This window comes from Clarias gariepinus, chromosome 5 (genome assembly GCF_024256425.1).
Source record: "Clarias gariepinus isolate MV-2021 ecotype Netherlands chromosome 5, CGAR_prim_01v2, whole genome shotgun sequence".
Lineage (NCBI taxonomy): Eukaryota > Metazoa > Chordata > Actinopteri > Siluriformes > Clariidae > Clarias > Clarias gariepinus.
Window position 1 is genome coordinate 34,990,403 of NC_071104.1, and position 27,179 is coordinate 35,017,581.

At 39.1% G+C, this 27,179-nt stretch overlaps 1 protein-coding gene across 1 annotated transcript in view; it reads left to right on the forward strand.

The window, feature by feature from the left end:
- ttn.2 (titin, tandem duplicate 2) overlaps positions 1 to 26,677 on the forward strand; it is a 178,002-nt gene extending 151,325 nt beyond the window's left edge. Inside the window, exons 197-229 of the mRNA XM_053495993.1 lie at positions 32 to 328; positions 440 to 1,027; positions 1,117 to 1,419; positions 1,512 to 2,096; positions 2,183 to 2,482; positions 2,577 to 2,879; positions 3,702 to 4,007; positions 4,103 to 5,869; positions 5,976 to 6,269; positions 6,845 to 7,123; positions 7,207 to 7,506; positions 7,605 to 9,671; positions 9,754 to 10,056; positions 10,144 to 10,449; positions 10,530 to 10,820; positions 10,909 to 11,208; positions 11,293 to 11,598; positions 11,720 to 12,022; positions 13,148 to 13,429; positions 13,521 to 14,114; positions 14,223 to 14,513; positions 14,614 to 14,913; positions 15,124 to 15,426; positions 15,563 to 15,865; positions 15,957 to 16,541; positions 16,641 to 16,946; positions 17,067 to 17,366; positions 17,467 to 18,042; positions 18,160 to 18,465; positions 18,563 to 19,156; positions 19,271 to 24,832; positions 24,940 to 25,233; positions 25,355 to 26,677. Coding sequence (XP_053351968.1) covers positions 32 to 328; positions 440 to 1,027; positions 1,117 to 1,419; positions 1,512 to 2,096; positions 2,183 to 2,482; positions 2,577 to 2,879; positions 3,702 to 4,007; positions 4,103 to 5,869; positions 5,976 to 6,269; positions 6,845 to 7,123; positions 7,207 to 7,506; positions 7,605 to 9,671; positions 9,754 to 10,056; positions 10,144 to 10,449; positions 10,530 to 10,820; positions 10,909 to 11,208; positions 11,293 to 11,598; positions 11,720 to 12,022; positions 13,148 to 13,429; positions 13,521 to 14,114; positions 14,223 to 14,513; positions 14,614 to 14,913; positions 15,124 to 15,426; positions 15,563 to 15,865; positions 15,957 to 16,541; positions 16,641 to 16,946; positions 17,067 to 17,366; positions 17,467 to 18,042; positions 18,160 to 18,465; positions 18,563 to 19,156; positions 19,271 to 24,832; positions 24,940 to 25,233; positions 25,355 to 25,653 — 20,093 coding nt within the window. The 3' untranslated portion in view covers positions 25,654 to 26,677. The remainder of the gene's footprint in view (positions 1 to 31; positions 329 to 439; positions 1,028 to 1,116; positions 1,420 to 1,511; positions 2,097 to 2,182; positions 2,483 to 2,576; positions 2,880 to 3,701; positions 4,008 to 4,102; positions 5,870 to 5,975; positions 6,270 to 6,844; positions 7,124 to 7,206; positions 7,507 to 7,604; positions 9,672 to 9,753; positions 10,057 to 10,143; positions 10,450 to 10,529; positions 10,821 to 10,908; positions 11,209 to 11,292; positions 11,599 to 11,719; positions 12,023 to 13,147; positions 13,430 to 13,520; positions 14,115 to 14,222; positions 14,514 to 14,613; positions 14,914 to 15,123; positions 15,427 to 15,562; positions 15,866 to 15,956; positions 16,542 to 16,640; positions 16,947 to 17,066; positions 17,367 to 17,466; positions 18,043 to 18,159; positions 18,466 to 18,562; positions 19,157 to 19,270; positions 24,833 to 24,939; positions 25,234 to 25,354) is intronic.
- Positions 26,678 to 27,179: the final 502 nt, after the last annotated feature.

Sequence of the window (27,179 nt, forward strand, 5' to 3'; positions counted from 1 at the left end):
TAACTAACTCTTGCACAAACATTTATTTCAGAAAAACCAAGTGCCCCAGCAAAGCTTGGAGTAACTGATGTTACAAAAGATACAGTCTCATTAGCTTGGAGTAAGCCTGAGCATGATGGAGGTAGTAGAATTACCAATTATCAGGTGGATGCTCTCGAGAAAGGTCAACAGAAATGGATAAAATGTGGTGTCACCAAATCGACTCAGTTTGTTGTTCATGGGTTAAGAGAGAATGGTGAATACTACTTTAGAGTCCGTGCTGAAAATCATGCTGGATTTAGTGACCCTAAAGACATGGTTCTGCCTGTTGTTGTTAAAGATCAACTAGGTAAGTAATTAATTCTATTTGTACTTGATATGTTAGTGTAGCTTACATTTTGTATATAATTTCATTACTTATAATAAGTAACCTAATGTTTTTGCTTTCTTTTATCAACAGAGGCACCGGAAATTAACATGAAAAACTTTCAACATAATACAGCATATGTAAAGGCAGGTTCAAATCTTAAAGTAGAGATTCCTCTTACTGGCAAACCTTTACCAAAAGTATTACTCTCAAAGGATGATCAGGTTCTGAAATCAACCATGAGGTTCAATTCTGAAGTAGCAACTGACTGCCTCATTATTACCCTACGTGACAGTGTTGCTCATGATGCAGGCAGATATGACATTACAGCCTCAAACTCAAGTGGAACCACCAAGTCTTTTATCAATATTGTTGTCCTGGACAGACCAAGTCCCCCTGTTGGTCCAGTTGAGATGTGTGATATAACAGAGGACAGTGTAAGTCTGAAATGGCTTCCTCCTGCATATGATGGTGGCAGTCCAATCACCAACTATATCGTCCTAAAACGTGAAACAACAACAGCAAACTGGGTTGAAGTTTCATCTGCAGTCGCAAGATGCACAATTAAGATTTTGAAGCTAACTACTGGACTTGAGTATCAATTCAGAATTAGGGCTGAAAATCGCTTTGGCATCGGTGATCACATTGATTCTCCAACTGTCACAGTCAGTCTGCCATATAGTAAGTAACATACCTTTTGTGCCAGCATTGTTTATTTTTGCTTTGTTTTAATCAGAGGAATCAATAACATTGCTTTTTCTTTGTTTCAGCCATTCCAGAGGCTCCTTCAACACCATGGGTATCTGCTGTCACTAGAGAAAGTATTACTGTGAACTGGAAAGAACCATCATCTGATGGAGGAAGTCATATATTTGGATATCACCTTCATATGAAAGACAAAAACAGTATTTTGTGGAAGAAATTCAACAAAACTGTTATCCGTGCCACACATTTCAAAGTGACTAACATCAATCCAGGCCTTATATATGAGTTCAAAGTTGCAGCAGAAAATGCTGCTGGCATTGGTCCTGTCAGCAAAATCTCAGATGCGGTACTGGCAATTGATGCTTGTGGTAAGAATATTACAAAATGTAATTTATTATTGAGAAAAAATGTAGAGTCTGCCTAAAGGTAATCATGTTTTTATTATGGTACTGTTTTCCAGAACCACCAACTGATGTCCATGTCACTGATATAACTAAGAGTTCAATAAGTCTTGCATGGAGTAAACCTTCCTACGATGGTGGAAGCAAATTTACAGGATATATAATTGAGAAGAAAGATGGTCCAAAAGGCAAATGGTTCAAAGCTAATCTATCAAATATTTCTGACACTAAATTTACTGTATCAGGCCTCATGCAAAATGAATCCTATGAATTTAGAGTCTTAGCCAAGAATGCAGTTGGCTCTGTTAGTAACCCATCGGCTGCTGTTGGGCCAGTTACATGTGTGGATACCTTTGGTGCTCCTGAAATTGAACTCCCTCATGAATACCTGGATGTTGTAAAATACAGAGCAGGAGAAAATGTCCAACTTAAAGTTGGCATTATTGCTAAACCTCAGCCAACAATTGAATGGTACAAAGATGGAAGGGAGCTGGAATCTGAAGCTCAGTTGATGATTTCAAACACCACTGATTCTGCCTGCATCTCAATAAAGGATGCTACACGCATAAACACTGGAACATACGAACTCAAGATCAAGAACTCTTTGGGTTCAGCATATGCTGCTATCAGAGTACTTATTCAAGGTATGCTAAAAAGTATTGTCTGTTAAAAATTATTATTTATATTTATGGCTTATTTTCTGTAATAAATATGTGTTCATTACTCTTAGATAAACCTGGCCCCCCTGCGGGAGAGATTCAGTTCAAGAAAATCACAGCAGATAGTATAACTATCATGTGGAATCCTCCAGCTGATGAGGGTGGTGCAATGGTTACCCATTATATTGTGGAGAAACGTGAAAGTAGCAGAATCATGTGGTCTATAATATCTGAGAAACTGGAGGACTGCATTGTCTCTGTTTCAAGGCTGATCAAAGGAAATGAGTACATCCTCCGTGTTCGTGGGGTGAACAAATATGGAGTTGGAGAGCCTTTAGAATCTGAGCCTGTCATTGCACAGAACTCATTTGGTAAAGCAGTTTGCTCAATCCTTGTTTACCATTGTTACAAATCTTTTGTCTCATGTGTAAAATAATCCCACTGTTCTTATTTTGTTTTATGCAGTACCACCTAGCAAACCTTCCAAACCTCAGGTGACCATGATTACCAAATCAACAATGACTGTGATATGGGAAAGACCAAGTCTAGATGGTGGCAGTGATATTGATGGATATTATCTGGAGAAGCGTGAAAAAAAGAGCCTCCAGTGGTTCAAGGTCATCAAAGATCCAATTCGTGATACCAGGCAAAAAGTCAGTAATCTCACAGAGGGAAATGAATATCAGTATCGTGTTTGTGCAATTAATAAAGCGGGTGCAGGTCAATACTCTGATGCATCCATCTTCTATAAAGCATATGATCCCATTGGTAAGATTATTTTTACTAGTTTTATGTTATGATATTCAAAAATCTCATGTAAAAATGCTTATACAGTAAGTCCCTGACCGAACATTTGAGTTATGAATTTCTACAGATATGAATGGGCCGCAGATCTAAGAACATTTGTAGATGCGAACAAATTGCAGAAGTAGCTCACGTGTATTGTACAAAAAATAGACACTGCAGCGCACCAGATACCCATATTTACAATTATATACAATATTTTCAGTGTGTAAGTAGATATATGTCCAAAGTTTTGTATATTGTATGTGTGAGCGTTTTTTGGGTGCAGGAGAAATGAGTCAGCCTTACCAGTTCTAATGCATCAGTCTTGGAGCACGATGATATAAAATGGTTGTCCTGTTGGTGGATAATCCTAATTTCGTAAATTCCTTAATGAGACAGAGTTCACAGTTCAATACAGCTATAAGACAAAATGGAGCATTGTAGCGTTATCCTCCCCCCAATGTCTTCCCGGGTTCCCATTAAATGAAGTCAGCCGACCCCACTGCATCACCAGGGTTCTCCTTGTGATTTGGAGGTGCAGTCTAGCATGAATATAATGCAGAACCAAAACCTCAAACCTGTGTGTTTCTTTTTTTGATGCTTCACATTGTATTTTCGTGTAAAAGGTGTATAAGACTCACTTTGTCAAACTTACAAACGAATCTGACTTTCGACCATGCTCCCGAAACAGAACTTGTTCGTAATTCGGGGACTTACTGTATTCATGGCACATTATAATGTTTTTTTCAGCAAAATATGTTCATTAAAAAATGGTTACACAGCATATTCCTTTACGTTTTTCAGATCCACCAAGTGAGCCTACAAAACTTAAAGTTGTTGATTCAACTAAGACTTCAATAACACTTGGATGGGTGAAGCCTGTGTATGATGGTGGCAGTGAAATTACAAGCTACATAGTTGAGCAGAGGACAGCTGATGAAATGGAGTGGGTTAATATTAGCTCCAAGGGTGAAGTAAGAACCACAGAGTATGTGGTGTCCCATTTAAAACCTGGAGTGTACTATTACTTCCGTACCTCTGCTGTTAACTGTGCTGGAGCTGGACGGCCAATTGAAATGATTCAGCCAGTACAAGCTAAGGATATCCTGGGTTTGTGTTTTTTTCTGTGTTCATAAAAAACTGAATTTCCATAAATGATTTTCATGCTTGGTTGGTCTTATTAGTTATGTATTTTCTCCCTACAGAGGAGGCTGATGTTGACCTTGATATTCCAATGTCAACTCAATATACAGCAAAGGCAGGACGAGACGTGGAAATTATGGTTCCTCTAAAAGGCAGACCTGCACCAAATGTCACATGGCGAAGAGGAGATAAAAATATCGGTGGAGATGCAAAATACACAATTAATAACACAGACTATTCAACAACACTTATCATTCCGAAGGTCACTCGCGACGATTCAGGCAAATATCTCCTTGAGATTGAAAATGGAGTTGGTGAACCAAAGAACATTACTATCTCTTTGAAGGTATTAGATTCACCATCTGCTTGTAGTAAGTTGGTAGTGAAAAATGTCACCCGTGGTAAACTCACTCTAAGCTGGGACCCCCCTCATATTGATGGTGGCTCTCCAATTACAAATTACATCATTGAGAAGAAGGATGCTAAACTCAAGGCTTACTCTATAGTTACAACAGAATGTGCCAACACATCATACAAGGTTGAAGGCCTATCAGAAGAGATTGCCTATTTCTTCCGTGTGTCTGCTGAAAACGAAAATGGAATTGGTGATACGTGTGAGACCAAGGAACCTGTTAGAGCAACTGAAACTCCTGGTCCTGTTAAGAATCTTATCCTGGTTGACTCAACGAATACATCTGTAACTCTGGCATGGACAAAGCCCGATCATGATGGTGGTAGCCATATTTCTGAGTACATAATTGAAAAGAGGACAGATGATGCTGTAAAATGGAACCTTGCTGGTACATGTAGATCTTGCAAGTATGAGGTTACAAATCTTAACGAACTCTCAGAGATTTTCTTCAAAGTGTATGCCAAGAATGAGAAGGGTTGCAGTGACTTTTCTCAAATTGGACCCATAACTGTAAAGGAATTCTTAATACCACCTGAAGCAACCCTTACTGACTATCCTAATGGTGAATTAAGTGTCAGAGTTGGAGAAAAAGTGAACATTGAACTGCCATACAAGGGTAAACCCAAACCTGCAATTCAGTGGATGAAAGATGATGTTCCACTGAAGGAAAGTGAACAGGTTCGCTTCAGACTATCAGAGAATAAGGCTTGTCTAACTGTGAGAAATGCAAGAAAGGAGAATGCAGGAAAATATACTCTGGTTCTAGACAACAGACTTGTCAAGAACTTCTTTGACATTAATGTCATCACTCTTGGGCCACCCTCTGCACCAGTGGGCCCGATCCGTTTTGATGAAATCAAAGCACAGAGCGTTATTATCTCATGGGATGAGCCACAGGAAGATGGTGGAGGAGAAATCACCTGTTACAGTGTGGAAAAAAGAGAGGCTTCTCAAGCAGCTTGGAAAATTGTTTGTTCAAGTGTGGTCAGGACCACATTTAAAATACCCAATCTGGTTAAGGGTACTGAATACCAATTTAGGGTGCGTGCAGAGAACAAATATGGAGTAAGCGATTCTCTCAACTCCGTGCTTGTTGTTGCCCAACACCAGTATAAGCCACCAGGCCCACCCGGAAAACCTGTTGTATTTAATGTTACAAGTGATGGCATGACTGTTTCATGGGATGCACCAAGCTTTGATGGTGGTTCTCCAATTACTGGTTACCATCTTGAAAAGAAAGACAGGAACAGCCTCCTTTGGATGAAAGTGAATTCCAGTGTAATCTCTGGAAGAGAGTACCGTGCCATTGGTCTCATTGAAGGTCTGGAATATTCATTCAGAGTGTATGCTCAGAATAATGCTGGCATGAGTCCAGTCAGTGAGCAAAGCAAGCACAAACTTGCTATTTCTCCTGTTGGTGAGTTTTATTTTTCATAATTGCAAACAACTTTCATGAGTAAATGAAGTCAAACTTGTGAAATGTCAAACTTAATCAAAAATTCTTATCTACTTCACACATTTAGATCCCCCTGGCACACCCAACTGTATTGATGTTACAAGAGATTCTGTCACACTTCAGTGGCAGCCACCTAAACGTGATGGAGGTAGTAGGATTGTGGCATACAGTGTTGAAAGGCGCCAAGGAAGGGGGCGCTGGCTGAGATGCAATTTTATTGATATCAGTGAATGCCAGTTTACAGTAACAGGACTTGCTTGCGGTGACCGCTTTGAATTCAGAGTAATTGCCCGAAATGCTGTTGGAACAGTCAGTCCACCATCACAATCTTCTGGCTACATCATGACCAAGGATGAAAGTGGTATGTATATTATTTTCAGATAAGAAAAACACATTCCAGAAGTCTTGGCACCCTTAGTAGGAAACTAAAACATTAATCTATAAGGAAGGGCTGCTCCTGTACAAGCCTTTAAAAAATTATGATGATATATTATTATGATAGTGGTGTTTATGTATATGTTTAAGAATTAAACTAGAGTTCTAAAACTGAATTGATCAAAGCTTTTTTAGCTTCCATAACAAACCTCCATTTAGTATTTTTGTACATTGGAAACTTTACCAAACTTCAGAAGCTTTTTCATTATGGCATTTTTAAATGCTTGTACATTTTGGACTGTCAAATGCGTAGGTCAACAATCTTCATTCTCTTATATCCAAAAATGGTAATGGTAACCAAATATAAAGGGTTTTTACATATGTGTGGTGATTGTTAAAAGACAAAAATAGTTCTAGTTTCTAAAAACAATGCTTTTATACATTTAAGAGAAAAATCACATTTCAATTTTCTTGTAAAACGAACCTAAATAGATTTCATTTCTTGGTCTATATGTTTTTCCATGTACACAGATTAATGCAATATATTGTATTATATTTCAGTTATCCCTGATATTCAATTTGGTGCTGAAAAGACTCTGACAATCAAGGCTGGGGAAAACATCAAACTTAGTTGCAATATTAGTGGGCGTCCTGTGCCTCAGGTTACATGGTATAAGGATGGGAGACAGCTTGACAAAATGCTTGTTGATATCACAACCAATATTGGATCAAGCTCACTGTTCATTAGAGATGCTGATCGTAATGACCGTGGAATCTACACTGTTGAAGCCAAAAACAGCTCTGGAACAGCAAAGGAAGATGTTCTTGTGAGAGTACAAGGTATGTTAGAAAATTATAATTTTGTTTACATTAGTAGACTGAGTTTAAATACTTTAAAGTATAGCTGTCTGTGTTTGATTCAGATACTCCTGGACCACCTGAAGGGCCACTTCGCTTCACAAATATCTCTGCTGAGAAGGCAACTCTTTGGTGGAGCCCCCCAGAAAATGATGGCTGTGCAGCTATCACTCATTATGTGATTGAAAAGCGTGAGACTTCCCGCATTTCTTGGGCTCTTGTTACATCCAAGTGTGAAGCCTGCTCTTTCAATGCCACCAAGTTGATCAAGGGCAATGAGTATCAGTTCCGGGTTTCTGCCGTCAACAGTTTCGGTGTTGGCAAAACACTTGAATCAGATCCAATTGTTGCAAAAATGCAGTACAGTAAGTGATAATTAATTTTTTTTATTAAATTTGGTCAAAAATATTTAAGCAGATCTGTAAAATAAATTGTGTGTGTGTGTGTGTGTTTTTTTAAATAGCTGTACCAGATGCACCAGGAACACCTGACTGCACTCATGTGACAGGAAACAGTCTTACACTCTGCTGGACAAGACCAAGACATGATGGTGGCAATGAAATAAAGCACTACATCCTTGAAAGAAGAGAAAAGAAAAGCTTACAGTGGGTAAAGGTTTCAGCAAAAAGACCAATTACGGAGCTCAGACACAGAGTTACAAACTTGACTGAAGGAAATGAATATGAATTCCGTGTTATGGCTGAAAATGGGGCTGGTGTAGGGCCACCAAGTGGAATATCAAGACTCTTTAAGTGCAGAGAACCTACAAGTGCACCAAGCGCACCAACTGTAGTAAGAGTCACTGACTCAACAAAGACGTCTGTGACCCTGGAATGGACCAAACCAGTCTTTGATGGTGGTTTGGAGATCATTGGTTACATTATTGAGATGTGCAAAGCAAGCCTTGAAGAATGGCACAGAGTCAATAACCAGACTTGTATCCATACAACATACACAGTTACTGATTTAGAACCAGGTGAAGAATACAAATTGCGTGTGTGTGCTGTTAATGGTTCAGGAAAGGGTGAGCCATCTGAGATTCCAAATGCAGTACAGGCAGTTGACAGACTGACATCACCAGAGATTGACATTGATGCAGATTTCAAACAGACACATATTGTGAAAAATGGAGGAACGGTTACTCTTAGTGTTCCTTTCCGTGGAAAACCTACACCCCTGGCTACATGGTCAAAAGCAGATGGAGAAATTGGTGTAATGGTGGATATTAATACTACAGATACCTGCAGCACATTAACAATGGAAAACTGTACCAGAAATGATGCTGGCAAATATACACTTTCACTTGAGAACAACAGTGGTCGTAAATCCATTACATTAACAGTAAAAGTGTTGGACACACCTGGGCCTCCGGGTCCTATTTCATTCAAGGATGTAACAAGAGGAGCATTAACTCTCATGTGGGATGCTCCATCCAGTGATGGAGGTGCTCGTATTCATCATTATATTATTGAAAAACGTGAGGCAAGTCGTTTAAGCTGGCAAGAGGTCAGTCCCATGTGCACACGCCAAATTCTCAGAGTGACCAATCTTGAGGTTGGTATAGCATATTTCTTCAGGGTCATAGCTGAAAATCAGTATGGTATAGGTGAGCCTTATGAAATGTCAGAACCTATTATTGCCACTGAGGAGCCTGCATCGCCCAAGAGGCTGGACATTATTGACACTACATCTTCTACAGCTACCTTAGTATGGATGAAGCCTGAGCATGATGGTGGAAGTCGCATCACAGGATACATTGTTGAGACCAGAAAGAAAGGTTCTGATCACTGGGTTGTTGGTGGTCAAACAAAATCTTTGAAGATGGTCCTGGAGGGCTTGGTTGAGAACACAGAATATGAATTCCGGGTCAAAGCACAAAATGATACTGGAATTAGTTATCCCAGAGATGCACTGACCTCTGTTATCATCAAAGAACCTCGCATTGAGCCAACTGCAGATCTTAGTGACATTATCAAACAAGTTATTACCTGTAAGACTGGCAGTTCCTTTACTATTGATATTCCCATTAGTGGCAGACCAGCTCCAAAAGTAACATGGAAGCTTGAGGAGATAAAACTAAAGGAGACAGAGAGAGTTTCTATCAAGACTTCTAATGTGAAAACCACCCTACTGGTTAAGGATGCCAAGAGAGGGGACAGTGGAAAATACTACCTTACCCTAGAGAATGCAGCTGGAGCAAAGACCTTCAGTATTAATGTAATTGTCTTTGGCAGACCAAGCCCACCCACTGGCCCAATAGAAATCTCAGGAATAACATCAGAATCCTGTGTGTTGACCTGGACTGAGCCTACAGATGATGGTGGATCAGATGTTACTAACTATATAGTTGAGAAACGCGAATCTGGTCAAACTTCATGGCAGGTTGTGAACTCAAGTGTGCAACGACCAACCATTAAAGTCACCCACTTGACAAAATACATGGAGTACACATTCCGTGTCTGTGCAGAAAACAAGTTTGGTGTTAGCAAGCCAATAGAGTCTCAAGCTATTGTGGCAGAACATCCATTTAGTAAGTATAAGTACATTTCTTTGATTTTCTATTAAATATCCTGTAGCATTTCATAAATTATAATCATTGTTTCATCTTCCAGTACCACCAAGCCCACCTACACGTCCAGATGTGATATTAGTATCTGCTAATGCCATTTCCATTAAATGGGATGTTCCATATCATGATGGTGGAAGCAAGGTCACTGGATATTGGATCGAGAAGAAGGAGCGCAATACCATTTTATGGACACGGGAAAATAAACTCCCATGTATTGAGTGTCATTATAAGGTCTCCAATCTTATTGAAGGTCTTGAATATCAGTTCCGTGTATACGCCATGAACATAGCTGGTCTAAGCAAAGCCAGTGAAGCTTCAAGACCAGTCTTAGCTTTGAATCCAGTTGGTATGTATTGTTTTTTTTTTTTTTTAGTTTCCTTGATTGTTGTTTATTAGGAACATAGTGCTTACAGGTTGATCCATTTTATTTTAGATCCACCTGGCAAACCAGAAGTGTATGACATCACAAGATCTTCAGTTTCTATTAAATGGTCTGTACCATTTAATGATGGTGGCAGCAAACTTGTTGGATATATAGTTGAACGTAAGGCTTCCACTGATGATGAAGAAGATCGTTGGTTGAAGTGCAACTACACTACTATCACAGACAATTTCTTCACTGTATCATCACTTGAAGAGGGAGCACTTTATGAATTCCGTGTCATTGCTAAAAATTGTGCAGGAGTCCACAGTATTCCATCAGAATCAACAGGCCCTATTACATGCAAAGATGAATACAGTAAGATAAATTCCTGACAAATATTTGGCTGGGTATATTAAGTTGGTATTAATCTAATACTTGCTATGTATTTCTTTCAGCACCACCAAAGGCTGAATTGGACAGCAAACTTATTGGTGAGACAGTAACTATTAGAGCTGGATCAGATCTTGTTCTGGATGCTGCAGTTGGTGGTAAACCTGAACCAAAAGTATGGTGGTCTAAGGATAATAAGGAGTTGGAGCTTGGTGACAAGTACTCATTGACATACACAAGCACAAGAGCCATGGCAATCATCAAATCATGTAACAGGAATGATACTGGAAAATATATATTGACAGTTAAGAATGCCAGTGGAACCAAAACTGCAGCTGTCCTTGTTAAAGTTCTTGGTAAGCAAATATTAAATTAAAACATGTCTCACTAAAATCTAAATATTAAATACCTTGCTGATAATGTGAAATTACTTTTCCATCCCAGATACCCCAGGTCCTCCAGATGATAAAATCACAATCAGCAGGGTAACAGAAGAAAAATGCACAGTTTCTTGGAAGATACCTCTTGAGGATGGGGGAGCTTCTATCACACACTACATTGTTGAGAGACGCGAGACCAGTAGGCTCAACTGGGTTGTCATGGAAACTGAATGCAAGACCCTTTCTTGTGTCAGTACAAAACTAATTAAGAACAATGAATATATATTCCGTGTCAGAGGGGTTAACAAATATGGAGCTGGAGTACCGCTGGAGTCTGAACCAGTTATTGCAAGAAATGCTTATAGTAAGTACTTTGTATAGTTTGGAGTAATTTACAGATTTACTGAATTCAAAAACAAAAATTTGTAAATATTCTTGCCTTTTTCAGCTGTTCCAACACCTCCTGGAGCACCAGAAATTACAGCTGTCGGAAAGCAACATGTCATTATTGAGTGGCTAAAACCAGAGAATGATGGTGGTAGTGAAATCAAAAATTTCCTTGTGGATAAACGTGAGAAGAGCAGTATGAGATGGACCAGAGTAAATAAGACATACACAATCTATGACACAAGACTCAAGATAACAGGTTTATTAGAGGGAAGTGAATACCAATTCCGAGTTGCAGCTGTCAATTCTGCTGGTTCAAGCTTACCAAGTGAAGCCTCTGAATATGCTTTTTGCAGAGATCCAACATGTGAGTCACTATAACTAATGTTGCCTAACCATATTATTATGCCATATATAGTTCATTATTAAGATTCTCATCAATATTATTTCAATTGTGAAATGACTGTTTTCCCCCTTTAATATTACAGATACCCCTGCTCCTCCATCAACTCCACGCATAGTAGATACTACCAAGCACAGCATTACTATGACATGGACCAGACCTATGTATGATGGGGGCTCAGATGTTACAGGTTATGTTGTTGAGATTCTAGAAGAGGGAACTGAACAGTGGTATAGAGCCACTCAGAAGATCCTGAATTCTACTGAATATACTGCAGCTGGCTTAACAAGCACCAAGAAGTACAGGTTTAGAGTGGCTGCAGTGAACGCAGTGGGCACTGGAGAGTTCAGTGAAGGAAGTATAGAGACTGCACCCATAGAAAAAGTTGGTAAGTTTTTGCTAGGTCTACCATACATCATGTTAATATTGAGGACAAATGTGAAATGATTAGCACAAAAATACTGACGAGACTGTTTAGAGCTGTATATAGACTTTAGCTGCACAATCAGTATTCAGCATATTACAGCAGTATTCAGTATATATTATATGACAAAGTCTTAATTCAGACGTTACATGAGAGGAATGCAATTGGAATGGCATATCCATCCACACATACACCCATTTTCCTTGCCACTTTTCCTGTGTACGGGATACTGGACCCTATCCCAGGGAACTTACTAGGGGGCAAGGCAGGAGATACCCATCAATTGCAGGGCACAAGTTCACTAACACACTCACACTCCCAGTTATACCCAATGGGCAATTTGGAACCAGCAATCAACCTTTAATACATTTCTTTGAAATGTGCGAGGAAACTAGGGAACCCAGGCAAACAGACCAGACGCAACATTGAATCCCATATTCCAACTAAGGGTTAGTGTTGACAATATGCAATAGTTAGTTACCTTAATGTGAATTGAAAGTGTGGAAAATAAATGCTCATTTTACAATTTATGGTATTAATACATTTTTGTTAGAGAGCACATCTAATTACTAAAAAAACAAATACTTCATTATTTTATATTACTTTACTTAGTAATATGTGACTATATTTAGTTGCAGTCACGAGTAGCTGCTGGCCCATACAAAAAAAATCATAATTATTGCATTTACTACTATTGTTAGTATTGGTATTATTGATTACAATAATTCTATATAAAATTACTTTTTTTTTCAGTTTTTTTTATTCATGATCTCTTTCAGGCTCAATGACAGATGTTTGCTTTTAAAGGAGGTGATCTAAACAGTATTGAAAAAAAAACAGTTCTACTTAATGGCGCATTCAGAAAATAAAATTAACTGTAGCAGGTTTATAGCATACAGTATCTCTGGAATAGCATGACTTTTCCTATGTTTATAATGATTTAACTTTTAGAAGTCTGCATATCGTTAATCAACTGCAAATACTGCCCTCAAACAATATTTAAAGATTTTCTTTTTATAATAAACAGACTGTTGAAACTGACATTTAGTGTTTTGGATCAGTAAATTCACTAAAATGTACTCTTCTCAGAAATTCCTGATATTGAACTAACTGAAGAACTGAAGAAAACAGTTTGCCTGAGAGCTGGCAGCACTTTACGTCTAAAGGCAAATATACATGGAAGACCATTGCCAGTTGTTACTTGGAGAAAGTCTGGCATAGACCTTCAGTCACGGGGATACACTGAAACAACAGAGAGCACTACAACTTTAATAGTTGAGAAGGTGCACCGATATGATGCTGGAAAATACACAATTGAGGCTGAAAATCCTTCTGGCAAGAAGACAATTACCATTCTTGTCAAGATATATGGTAAGAACACAACAGTGTTTGTTTACTTGTTTGTCTCCTAATTGTTTTGTTAGTTTTTTTTAACTTTTACAATTATTCCTCTCAATTCCAGATTCCCCTGGTCCATGTGCAACAGTCAAGGTCAAGGATTACACTAAAGAATCAGTTGTCATTACATGGGATGTCCCTACTGTTGATGGAGGGGCTCCGATCAATAACTACATTATTGAAAAACGTGAAGCATCAATGAAATCGTATAAAACAGTGACAATGGAATGCAAGAAAACATTGTACAGAATCACTGGATTAGAGGAAGGAACACTATACTTCTTTAGAGTATTGCCTGAAAACATATATGGTATTGGCGAACCCTGTGAAACCACAGATTCAGTGCTGGTATGCGACATTCCATCTGTTCCTCAAGATTTACACATCATTGATGTTACAAAGTCCACTGTCATGCTTGGATGGGAGAAACCGTTTTACGATGGTGGCAGCAGAATTACTGGTTATGTTATTGAAGCCTGTAAAACAGGAACTGACCGATGGATGAATGTTGCTAGTGTAAGAGCAGCAGTGTTTCAGCACACCGTTGATTCACTAATTGAAAATGAGCAATACTTATTCAGAATCAAAGCTGTAAACAGCAGGGGAGTTAGTGAGCCCAGAGAATTGACAACACCTGTAATTATTCAAGAACAGAGAGGTATGCTATTATTAACTTATCATTTAACTTTAATTTAAACATAATTAAGTAAAAAGGTTAATATAACTGCACATTATAAATGATTCAAATATTGTCTTTATTTTACAGTTATGCCAAAGATTGATTTGACCAGCATTCCTCAAAAGGTTGTAAATGTGCATGCTGGCAGGCCAATTGTGCTTGACATTCCTATCACTGGAAGACCTGCACCAGCTTGTTCATGGTTCTTTGGTGGCATTGAGATGAAAGACAAGCTTGACCATATTAAAATCGAGACAACAACTAAGTACACTAAACTAACAGTTCGTGAATCTACTATTGATGATACTGGTGACTATACTCTTGAAGTAAAGAACATCGTAGGAGTAGCTACAGAAATCATTAAAGTCATCATTCTTGGTAAGAAAAATATTCTACCTTATCCATTTTGTATTCTACTAAGGATTCATAGTTTTTGCAGCACTGTAACCGAAACTGACAAAATGTACCCCATTTGCAGATAAACCTGGCATTCCAATTGGGCCTATGAGAATTGATGAAGTTGATGCCACATCTGTAACATGCAGCTGGGTGCCACCAGAAAAAGATGGAGGTGCCAATATCAGTGGCTATGTAGTTGAGCAACGAGATGCCCATCGCCCTGGTTGGCTGACCATTTCTGAATCTGTCACAAGACCCACATTCAAATTCATTAGATTGACTGAAGGAACAGAATATGTGTTCCGTGTAGCTGCAACAAATCGTTTCGGCATTGGTGCATTCCTTCAGTCTGAAGTTGTTGAATGCAAGAGTGCCAAGAGTAAGCTCGCGCACACACACACACACACATAAACACACACACACACACACACACATGTGTGTGTATATTATATTATATTATATTATATTATATTATATTATATTATATTATATTATATTATATTATATTATATTATATTATATTATATTATATTATATTATACCATTTATGGTATTACTAATTAATAACATGTTCTGTTATTTTCAACAGCTGTTCCTGATGCACCAAGCATACCTGAAATATTTGATGTGTCCCATGATGGTATGACGCTCACTTGGAAACCACCAGAACATGATGGTGGTTCCTCAGTGGCTGGCTACATTATTGAGCGTAAAGAAACTAGATCTGACAGATGGGTGCGCATTAATAAGAATCCAGTGACAATGACAAGATACAGATCAACCGGACTAATTGAGGGTCTTGAATATGAGTACAGAGTGACAGCTATGAACTCCAGAGGCACTGGCAAACCAAGTCTGAGCTCAAAACCAGTGATTGCGATGGATCCGATTGGTATGTGCAAAGGAACAGTCATACATAGTACTAGCTTATGAGACAAATATTTAAAAAAATATATAAATAAAAAAAGGAATAAATAAATAAATAAATAAATAAATAAATAAAACATACACTGTTTCTTTTCACACAGAACCTCCAGGCATACCTCTGAATCCAAGAGTCACAGATACAACCAGGACATCAGTGTCATTGGCATGGTCTCCCCCTGTGGAAGAAGGAGGCGCTATTATCACTGGTTACCTGATTGAGATGCAGAAGGTTGACCAGATTGAATGGACCAAGTGTAATACAACTCCAACAAAGATATGTGAATACACACTAACACATATGCCCCAAGGTGCTGAGTACAGGTTCCATGTGATGGCATGCAATGCTGGTGGACATGGAGAACCAGCTGAGATTCCAGGAGTAGTCAAAGTCACAGAAATGCTTGGTAAGAATAGAAAAATGTGTTGTAAACCATGTCTGTTCTACATGACTGGCAGTGTATATTGGTACTAAAACAATCTGCATGAATATTTCAGAATATCCTGATTATGAGCTGGAGCCGAAGTACCTCGAGGGTTATATTGTCAGACAAGGTGGAGTTGTCAGACTTTCTGTGCCAATTAAGGGAAAACCATATCCAACTTGTAAATGGACAAAGGAAGGCCGTGATATTTCTCACAGAGCTATGATTGCCACCAGTGAAGAACGCACAGAGCTGGTGATTAAGGAAGCTCACAGGGATGACACTGGAACCTATGATCTTGTGCTGGAGAACAAATGTGGAAAGAAAGCAGTTTACATCAAGGTTAAAGTTATTGGACCCCCAGATCCACCTGAAGGCCCACTGGAATTTGATGATATTCAAGCTCGTTCTGTAAGAGTGAGCTGGAGACCACCCTCAGATGATGGTGGCTCTGATGTTCTTGGTTACATTGTGGAGAGACGTGAGGTACCAAAGGCAGCATGGTACACTGTGAACGCTCGAGTGGTTGACAGTTCATTAGTGGTCAAGGGGTTGAAAGAAAATGTTGAGTACCACTTCAGAGTTTCAGCCGAGAACCAGTTTGGAATTAGTCGATCACTAAAATCAGATGAATCAGTTATACCAAAGACACCACTCTGTACGTATATTTAACATTTACATAACATTAATTATTATTTTTTTTATTACTCATATTATAAACCAGGTAATTTATACTGCTTTTATGCTCTTTACAAAGGTCCCCCTGAGCCTCCAAGTTTCCCTCCAGAAATTATGGATGTCACAAAAACATCTGTTAGTCTGTCTTGGTCAAGACCAAAGGATGATGGTGGTGCTCGTGTGACTGGATACTATATTGAAAGAAGAGAGTTGTCCACTGAAAAATGGGTGCGTCACAACAAGACTCACATCACAACCACAATGTATACTCTTACTGGACTAATCCCTGATGCAGAGTATCAGTTCCGTGTTATTGCTCAGAATGATATCGGTCAAAGTGAGCCTGGACCTGTATCTGAACCAGTTGTGTGCAAGGATCCATTTGGTAAGGAACATGATATTGAATATACAACTATATGCTATTTATGATACCATATTAAAAGAAAATGTACAAAAATTTTGTTGGTGTCTAAGGTCTAATTACTCAATTTCCTTACTTTATTAGATAAACCAAGCCAGGCAGGTGAAATTGACATCATCTCAGTTACCAAGGATTGCATCACTATCCACTGGCTACGCCCAGAGTTTGATGGAGGCAAAGAAATTCTTGGATATTGGATTGAGTATAGACAAGCAGGTGAAAGTGCCTGGAAAAAATGCAACAAAGAGCGTTCGAGGGACAGGCAGTTTACAATGGGTGGCCTCATGGAAGCAACAGAATATGAATTTAGAGTGTTTGCTGAAAATGAAACCGGACTAAGCAGACCACGTAGAACTGCCATGGGCATCAAAACCAAACTAAGTGGTATGTTCAAAAGATAATTCATGTATATTATTTCATTGTAGACATAAATGCATAAATAAGATATTTATTTACTTTCATTTATTTTAATTTTTGTATATAGTTGGGGAAGCTCCAAGTCTAAAGGAAGAGATGAAAGATACTACCACTAATCTAGGAGAAACTGGAACACTGACTTGCCAGATTATTGGAAGGCCTCTTCCCGAAATAAAATGGTATAGATTTGGAAAGGAACTGACTCAGAGCCGTAAATATAAAATGAGCTCTGATGGCAGAAGTCATTCTCTAACAGTTTTAACAGATGAACAAGAAGATGAAGGTCTGTACACTTGCCGAGCCATCAATGAGGCTGGTGAGATTGAAACGAGTGGCAAGCTTCTTTTGCAGGCTGCACCCCAATTCCATCCTGGATTCCCTTTGAAAGAGAAATATTATGCAGGCTGTGGAACAAGCCTACGTCTCCATGTTGTCTATATTGGACGTCCAATTCCACAAATCATGTGGTTTTATGGCAAGAAACCTCTAAATCCATCAGATACTATTGTTATTGAAAACACAGAGCATTATACTCACTTGGTTGTTAGAAATGTTCAACGCAAGACAAACGCTGGCAGGTACAAGGTACAACTGAGCAACAAATTTGGTGCAATTGATACAGTACTACGAGTTGAAATTCGAGGTAAATAAAAGACTTACTTGTGTTGTGGGGTATATTAAGGGGTGTGTTTTTATGAAACAAAACTGAAATTGAACATCTAAGGTATATGTTTGTTTAACACCATGATTCTCATTTCAGATAAGCCTTTGGTTCCTGAAGGGCCAATTATTGTTGAAGCTCTCTTGAGGAACTCTGTAATTATAAGTTGGAAACCACCTAAAGATGATGGTGGTTCATTGATCACAAACTATATTGTAGAAAAGCGTGAAGCGAAGGAGGGAGAGAAATGGAATCTAGTGTCATCAGCTGTCTCCGGAACTACATGTCGCATTCCAAATCTAACTGAGAGTGCTGGATATTACTTCCGTGTTTCTGCCCAGAATCAGTATGGTATTAGTGAGTCATTGGAAATTCCTGCTGTCGTTATCATTAAGAGTCCATATGGTAAGTTAAATCTATTGATTTCATTGAGTCTGAATGCAAAAACATTACAAAACAAAGAAAAATATGCAATTTACATACTCACACTTTTGTTTTTCAGAAAAACCTGGAATCCCACCACAGCCAATAGTAACTTCATTCACAAAGGATTCCTGTGTTGTGGCATGGAAACCCCCATCCAGTGATGGAGGTGCCAAAATTAAGGCTTACTACCTGGAAAAGAGGGAGAAGAAACAGAACAAATGGATTGCTGTTACAACTGAAGAAATTCATGAGACAAGCTATACTGTTAAAGGACTTATTGAAGGCTTTGAGTATGAATTCCGTGTCAAGTGTGAGAACATTGGCGGCGAAAGTGACTGGAGCGAGATTTCAGAACCTGTCGTTCCAAAGTCAGACACAGCTCCTCGTGCTCCTTTCTTTAAAGAGGAACTAAGAGATATGTGTGTTAAATATAAAGCCAATGCAACCTTTGTTGCTAAGGTCATTGGACATCCAAATCCATTGGTAAAATGGTACAAGAATGGCAAAGAAATCTTACCAGATGGTGAGAAACTCAAAATTCAAGAATTCAAAGGAGGCTACCACCAACTTGTTATCAGTAATGCAGATGAGAATGATGTGGGTGTTTACCAAATTAGAGCCACAAATCAGGAAGGATCAATTTCTACAACTGTAACACTTGATGTGGAAGGTATGATTGCTCTGTATCTACATATGTGTCTTTATAATACAATTTGTTATGCCTTTCTTCTGTATACTGCTAATATCATCAACTAGAGTATTAATGTTTAATTTTCTTTTTTAGTTCCTGCCAAGGTTCACTTGCCATTACATCTACAAGGTATGGGAGCTGTTCATGCTCTTCGTGGTGAAATGGTCACCATCAAGATTCCAATCAGTGGTAAACCTGATCCTACAATCACATGGCAGAAGGGACAAGAAATACTGAATAACACAGCATATCATCAAGTCATTGTAACAAGATCCTTTACATCCCTTGTGTTCCTAAAGGGAGTACAAAGGAAAGATTCTGGATACTATATAATTTGTGCCAAAAACAGATTTGGTGTTGATAAACAGACAGTTGAACTTGATGTTGCTGATGTACCTGATCCACCTAAGGATGTTAAAGTAAGTGATATTGGAAGAGATACCATTACACTCACATGGACTCCTCCAAATGATGGTGGAAGTGAAATTGTCAGCTACATAGTAGAGAAGTGTCCTGTATCTGGGGATAGGTGGATTCGTGTCGGCCAGACATCTGAATCCCAATATACTGTAATGAGCCTATTTGGTAAGACCAAATATCAGTTCCGTGTTATTGCAGAAAACAGATTTGGTCTGAGTGACCCATCTGTGCCAACTGAACCTGTAACAGCAAGGGAAGACAAATTAGCTATTAGAAATTATGATGAAGAAGTGGATGAAGAAAGAGAAGTTACAAAAGAAGAAGCACCACATTCCAAAGTTAAGAATGTGCCGTCGCTTTACAAAATTTCTGAGGAACTAGCACGATGTGGACACTTTGGTGCCGTTCATCGTTGTGTTGAAATTAGCTCTAAGAAGACCTTCCTGGCTAAACTCATTAAGGTGAAAGGGGCTGATAGAGAGCTAGTTGCAAGAGAGATTGAAACACTCAATATTGCAAGGCACAAAAACCTAATGTATCTTCATGAGTCCTTCGATAGCCTGGAGGAATATGTTTTGATCTATGAATTCATATCAGGAATGGACATCTTTGAACGTCTTGGAACAAATTTCGACCTTACTGAACGAGAAATTGTTCTATACCTGAGACAAGTTTGCCAGGCTCTCAAGTTCCTACATAGCCTCAACTATGGTCATTTTGACATAAGACCTGAAAATATTGTCTACACTACAAGAAAGAGCAGTACAATTAAAATTATTGAAATGGGTCAAGCCAGGTTGCTGACACCTGGAGAAAATATCAGAATTCAGTTCGCAGCACCTGAGTTTTATGCACCTGAGGTCCACACTAGTGATTGTGTTACAACTGCTACAGACATGTGGTCAGTTGGAGTTCTCGCATATGTGCTTCTTAGTGGCCTTAATCCTTTTGCTGCTGAGTCAACTCAAAAAATGATTGAACACATTTCCAATGCTCAATACATATTTGATAGTGAGGCCTTCAAATACACCAGTATTGAAGGCATGGACTTCATTGACAGACTGCTAACCAAAGAACGCAAACATCGTATGACTGCATGCGAGGCTCTGGAACATCCTTGGCTCAAGATGAAAATGGAAAACATTAGCTCTAAAGTCATAAAGACCTTAAGACACCGACGATATTACCAGTCTATAATCAAGAAGGAATGGAGCACTGTTATTTCAGCAGCTCGTGTTGCCTATGGTGGTGGCTACAGAAACCTGAGAAATGTTTCATTTGGCCGAGTGAAAATTGGACATCCAGAACAAGGGTTTAGAGCAGGTCCTGTCATGCATGGCTCTGCTGAAGAAGGTGGTCATGTTCGTTTCATGTGCAACATTCAAAACTATGACAAGACCACAGAGGTGACATGGTACTTTGGCTCTCGTAAATTAACAGCAAGTCATAAGTATGAAATCAGTTATGCCAATGGAGTTGCAAGCATGTATGTGAAAGACATTGAAGAATGTGATGATGGACTATACAGGTGCCAAGTTATTAGTGAAGAAAGGGAAGACAATGCCTATGCAGAGCTGTTTGTTGAGACTGTGAGGTCCTATCGAGAATACTTCCTGGGACGTTCACTCAAGAAACCCAAGCGTAGAATTGATAAAACCAAACTTCTCCAAAGGCCACCTGAGTTTACTCTGCCACTATACAACTCTACAGCATATGTTGGCGAGGATGTCCGCTTTGGTGTAACAATAACTGTTCATCCAGAGCCACAGGTTACTTGGCTGAAAGCAGGACACAGAATTAAACCTGATCCTACAAAATATACATTTACAACTGACAAGGGTCTTTATCAGCTAATGATTCACAATGTTGAGCCTAGTGATGAAGGTGAATATACAGTTGTGGCACATAACAAGTTTGGTGAAGACAGTTGTAAGGCACGCTTAACAGTAGCACATCACCCTGTTGTTGAGGACACAATGAGGCCAATGTTCAGACGCCTCTTAGCAAATATTGATTGCATTGAGGGGGAAAGTGCCCGTTTTGAATTGAGAGTGTCAGGAACACCACCGCCTACTGTAATATGGGAAAAAGATGGCAAGCCCCTTGAATTTAGACCACAAGTTGAAGTGGTTCAACAAGATGTGGGCTATTATGTCCTGCACATTAGAGAAACCCTAATTGAGGATTCTGGAATCTATAGAGTTACTGCAACAAACTCTGCTGGTTCAGCAAGTTGCCAGGCCACACTCATTGTTGAACGCCTTACTTACATTAGGAGGGAGTTCAAGAGTGAGGAAGATAAGCAGATATACATACAAAACCAAATAAAGAAGACGCTAAAAATGGCACAAGAATACTCAGCAGCAGAAGTGACTACACTTAATCCGGTAGCACAAGAGGCATTAAAAGAAGCTGCTGAACTGTATAAGCCTGCAGTCAGTACCAAAAATGTGCAGGGTGAGTTTGATATCTCTGACAAAGAAGATAAGGACATTAAAAGAATTAAAGAAGAAAGCAAGAGGATCAGAATGCCTTATGAAATTCCAGAAGCTCGTGTACATGATCCAACTGTTCTTGAGGAAGACAAAAATATTAAATATTTTGTGGCTTTGTCTGACATGAAATGGTACAAAAAACTCCGTGATCAATATGAAATTTCTGAACGCACAGAGAGAGTTGTGCAGAAGAGACAGAAACGCATCCGACTTTCTAGATGGGAACAGTTCTATGTCATGCCACTTCCCAGAATCACTGATCAATACAGGCCAAGGTGGCGTATTCCAAAGCTTACGCTAGATGATTTGGAAACTGTAAGACCAGCTAGGCGCTCCCCATCCCCTGAGTCAGACATATTCAGACATAGAAGGCATTCCCTGGGCGATCTTTCAGATGAAGAGCTCCTCCAGCCTGTAGATTATGTGGCAAAGAAGAGAATTGAAGAAGAAAAGCAACAGCTTGAGGAAGAACTTGAACTTGGCTTCTCTGCCTCTCCTCTGAGTGGTAGCCCTGTTCGTTTTGAGCTGCATGCATTACGGCATGTATCACCTAGGATTATTCACAAAGCTGAAGTGAAACATGCAGAGGAAACAAAACTCACAACAAGAAAACCTAGCGGTTCTCCGCCTCCCATTTCCCATTTCTTGAGAAGGAGAAGATCTCTGTCTCCAACATATATCGAATTAATGCGTCCTGTCTCTGAACTGATAAGACCATCACGGGCACCAGTGGAATACGAACCTGAAACAATTGAAAGGAGATCACCCACTCCTGAGAGAACACGGCCACGTTCCCCTAGTCCAGTGTCTCCTGAAAGAAGATCATCGCGATCTTCCTCTAGATTTGAAAGAACAGCAAGATTCGACATCATGTCTAGATATGAGGCAAGAAAAGCTGCTTTGAAATCTGAGCGCAAGTATCAAGTTGTAACACAGCAACCATTTAGCCTTGACCATGCCCCACGAATTACAGTTAGAATGCGCTCACATCGTGTACCATGTGGTCAAGACACTAAATTTACACTGAATGTCCAATCACGGCCAGAAGCTGAAATTCAGTGGTTCCACAATGGACAACCAATTCAAGAGTGCAGCAAATACCACTTTACAGACATGAGTGGTGTCCTAACCCTTCAGATTATTGATTGTCAGGCAGAGGATAGTGGCACATACCGTGCTGTCTGTACTAACACAAAGGGAGAAGCATCTGACTATGCAACTCTCGATGTATCAAGAGGAGCATTTACAACATACTCCTCAAGACGGAAAGATGAGGAGGCTCCAACAGCATTTGTACCTGAAGTATTAAGGACGGACTATTACCATACATCATCAATCAGGGCCTCTTCTGCCTCAAGGACACACATAGAGATCGAAGAAACCAAGACAAAGTATACTGAAAGACATGAAGTTTCTGGGATTGAAAAATATAAATCTGAAAGACTTGCAACATCTCCTATCAGATATGCATCAACTGAATATCTGTCATCTGCTTCATATTCATCCTCAGAACGACATACATCATCTGAATATAAGGCAAAATCTGTTGAGTCCTCAACTACAGCAAGCATAACTGCTAAGAAAGTAAAAGCAACTATACCAGCAAAAATTCTCACCAAACCACACTCTCTAACAGTATCTCTGGGTGAGTCTGCAAGATTTACCTGTGATATTGATGGTGAGCCTGCACCAATCGTCACATGGATGTTTGGGGAACATACTATTGTCACTTCCCATCGTGTGCATGTGACAACAACACAATACAAGTCTACATTTGAAATAACTTCTGTGGAGTACTCTGATGAAGGTAGCTATACAGTAGTGGTAGAAAATTCAGAGGGAAGGAAAGAGGCTAAGTTTACCTTAAACATCTACAAGCCACCAACAAAAGAGGCGACTTTTACACCAGCCCCCCCAGTTAAATCTGCTGAGCCAGTGAAATCACCCTCTGTAAAATCACCAGGGACTTCAGTGAAATCTCCTACACCATCTGTCACACCTTCAGTTCCTTCAGTAAAGTCTCCAGAGCCACCAGTTAAGGCTCCAGAGTTTTTGGTGAAATCATCAGAACCCACTCAAGTCATGTCTCCTGAACCTCGAATTAAGTCACCTGATGGTGTTAAATCGCCACTACGAGTTAAGTCTCCTGAGCCTGGTACTGGTAAGTCACCTGTCCCTGTAAAGCCAACTGTAAAGTCTCCTGAACCAGTAGTATCTTCTCCAAGAGTGAAATCACCAGAGCTAATAACCTCACCACAGCGAGTTAAATCTCCTACAGGCATAAGGTCACCAGAGCCAATCACCTCTCCTCAAAGAGTAAAATCTCCAACAGGAACCAAGTCCCCTGAGCCAAGAAGGGTTAGATCTCCACTCACTGCGAAATCACCAACTCCTTCTAAGGAGGCACCCCCAAAAATCCTCCAGCAACTTAAAGCAGAGGCCTTTGAAGACAAGGTGAAGATGATCTGCGTTGCTGAAAGCTCTGTAAAAGATGTTGTGTGGTACAAAGATAACAGGAAACTTAGTCACAGTAGCCGTTATCAGATCCATACATCTGCCGATGGCACTTGCTGTCTCTATATATCTGATGTGTCCGAGAGAGATCAGGGTGAATATTACTGTGAAATAATTGCAGAGAGTGGAGCTGTCGCCAAAACATCATTCTCCTTATTTGGTCAAGTGTTCCAGTCCATCTACGCAAAAATAACAACATTTGTATCTGCACACATGGCTGTTAAAGGTAAATTTTATTTACTGTTATAATAGAGTATTTTCTTAACACATCTTGGAGAACCATGCTTGAAAGCACTAATGCACTCACTAATTGAAAGTTTTCTTATTTTCCAGAATCAGTATCCTCCAGGCACAGTGAAGGGGTTGAAATGCTTAAGAAAGAGAGTGCTACTCTCAGCAGTATGCAGGAGAGTTTCTCCTCAAAATCCATCCACATGGAGAGCACTATGCAAGAAACATCATTTAGTACCTCCACCATGGCTGAAATGAAATTTGAAACAACGTCAATGTCCAGCATGTCCTCCATGACTTCTGAATCAATGTATGCTCTGAGCTCAAGTAGTATGATGTCAAGTCACTCACAAGCTGAGGGATCCTCAACAAGAGCCATGCTACTCAGTGGTCAGGGTGAGCTAATAGGGGATACTTTGATGTGTTGTTACAAGCATATTTATACAGTCTTTACATTTGTTATGACTTAAATGTACTTTAAACTGGCTTTTTCAACTGATTTATTTTTATTTCAAAGGTTCAGCACCAAAAATTGAAGCCCTCCCTGAAGACATCAGCATTGAACCTGGGAAGGTTTTGACGATAGCATGTGCATTCTCTGGAGAGCCTTCTCCACACATTGAGTGGTCTCGTGGTGGAAAAACACTTTCAACTGCAGCAGAGAGTGGAAGGTTCCACATTGAAACAACAGAGGACCTGACCACACTCATAATTACTGGAGTAAAATCTAGTGATGCTGGGCTTTACACCCTAAAACTTTCCAATGAGCATGGGTCCGACATGGCAACTTTCACCATTAGAATTCGTTCACTATAATTCTAATAATGATACTTTCTTCCCCCTTCTTGAATTATCTGCCTTTTTATTTATTGAATGAGAAGAAAAAAAGATATTTACTTGATAAATACCTGGATATCTGTTCCTGTAAATATGAAATATTTTTATATCAAACTTGACATTAATTTATGCCGAACTAGTCTAAAGTCTAAAGTTGTTATAAAATGTGCCATTTTGGATAATTGTGACTAGGATTTTTGGTCAAATTTTTGTGACATGTACATAATGTATATAGCCGAATTAACCGGTTATGGGAAATGTATGAATTGTTATTTAAGACAATATTAACTGAAACAAATGGAACTAATTGTTTATCAGGAGAAAGTTTCTCATGGAACGAATACCCTGTTAAACCTGGAACTAAACTTAGTGCCTCAACAAAAAGTTGAAGTCTTAAGATTGCCTCAACAGGTAGAGAGGCTCCCTGTTGAAGTTTTACTAAATTTACAAGACAAAGCTATACACTGTATGTGTACATGTGATAAGATTATCACATTAATTTATAACTTGACCATAAGACCTTGAATGCTGAATGCATTTACCCTCATGTAAGCAGCATGACTAGGTCTTGTGTTCAAACTGATTATGTCATACCACCATTTTAAAGACATGCTCAAAGTGCGAGCGGCCTGCACTTCTTGGGCGAAATTGTTTAATGTGCTCTGTTTCTGGCAAGGGACTGCTTGAATGGACTTTCAAAATTAACATCTCCTGGCCAATAAAAGAAGCTGTTCTTGTACTTCCTTGCAGAAGCAGAGCCTCCTCTTGGAGGATTGCTTTGTTGCATTGTGTGTGTGTACTAGTTTTAGAACTCATCATCACAGTTACTGGGCAAAGAAGAGTACCACAGGGACTACATCTTCTGTGAAAATAAACATCGCAAAACAGAAATTATATGCCCTATATTTTGGTTTGAATTAATGTAGAATTGTAGAATTACTAATGAATGCAACCTCCTTGAGTCTTATAATTGATTCAATAAAGCATGTTTTCAGCACTAAAACCCTTGTTGTTTCGTCTCTCTAGATTTTCAATAACCTGTGGTATAAGCCACCTCTCCTGCAAATATATTCAGCAAGACACTTTAATATTCTAAAAGTCATGTTAGATTATTAAGATAATTAGATATCATAGCCAGACTTAGTAAAAGGGAAGACATACAAATCCCAACCCAATAAGCCTAGGACAAGCAAATTTGTTGTCCTGGCTTTTAGTTTAGTTGACTGACCAAAAAGTTGTGTCCCACTAAAAAGTAGTACTTCTACAAAGCAAATGTTTTATTTGGTATGTGGCTATGTGTACATTATAACCTATACCTATAAATATATACCTATGATAAAAAAAGTTGACATGTTTGTACATTGAAAATATGTATCCACATATCCACAAATATGTGGGGTAAAAATAATTTGGGGAGATGAAGATAAGTAATTGAACACATCAAGATGGTTTTTGTATTTTTTGTCTGTTTGTCTATTTATTTGTGCACGCATTTCGTAAAATTA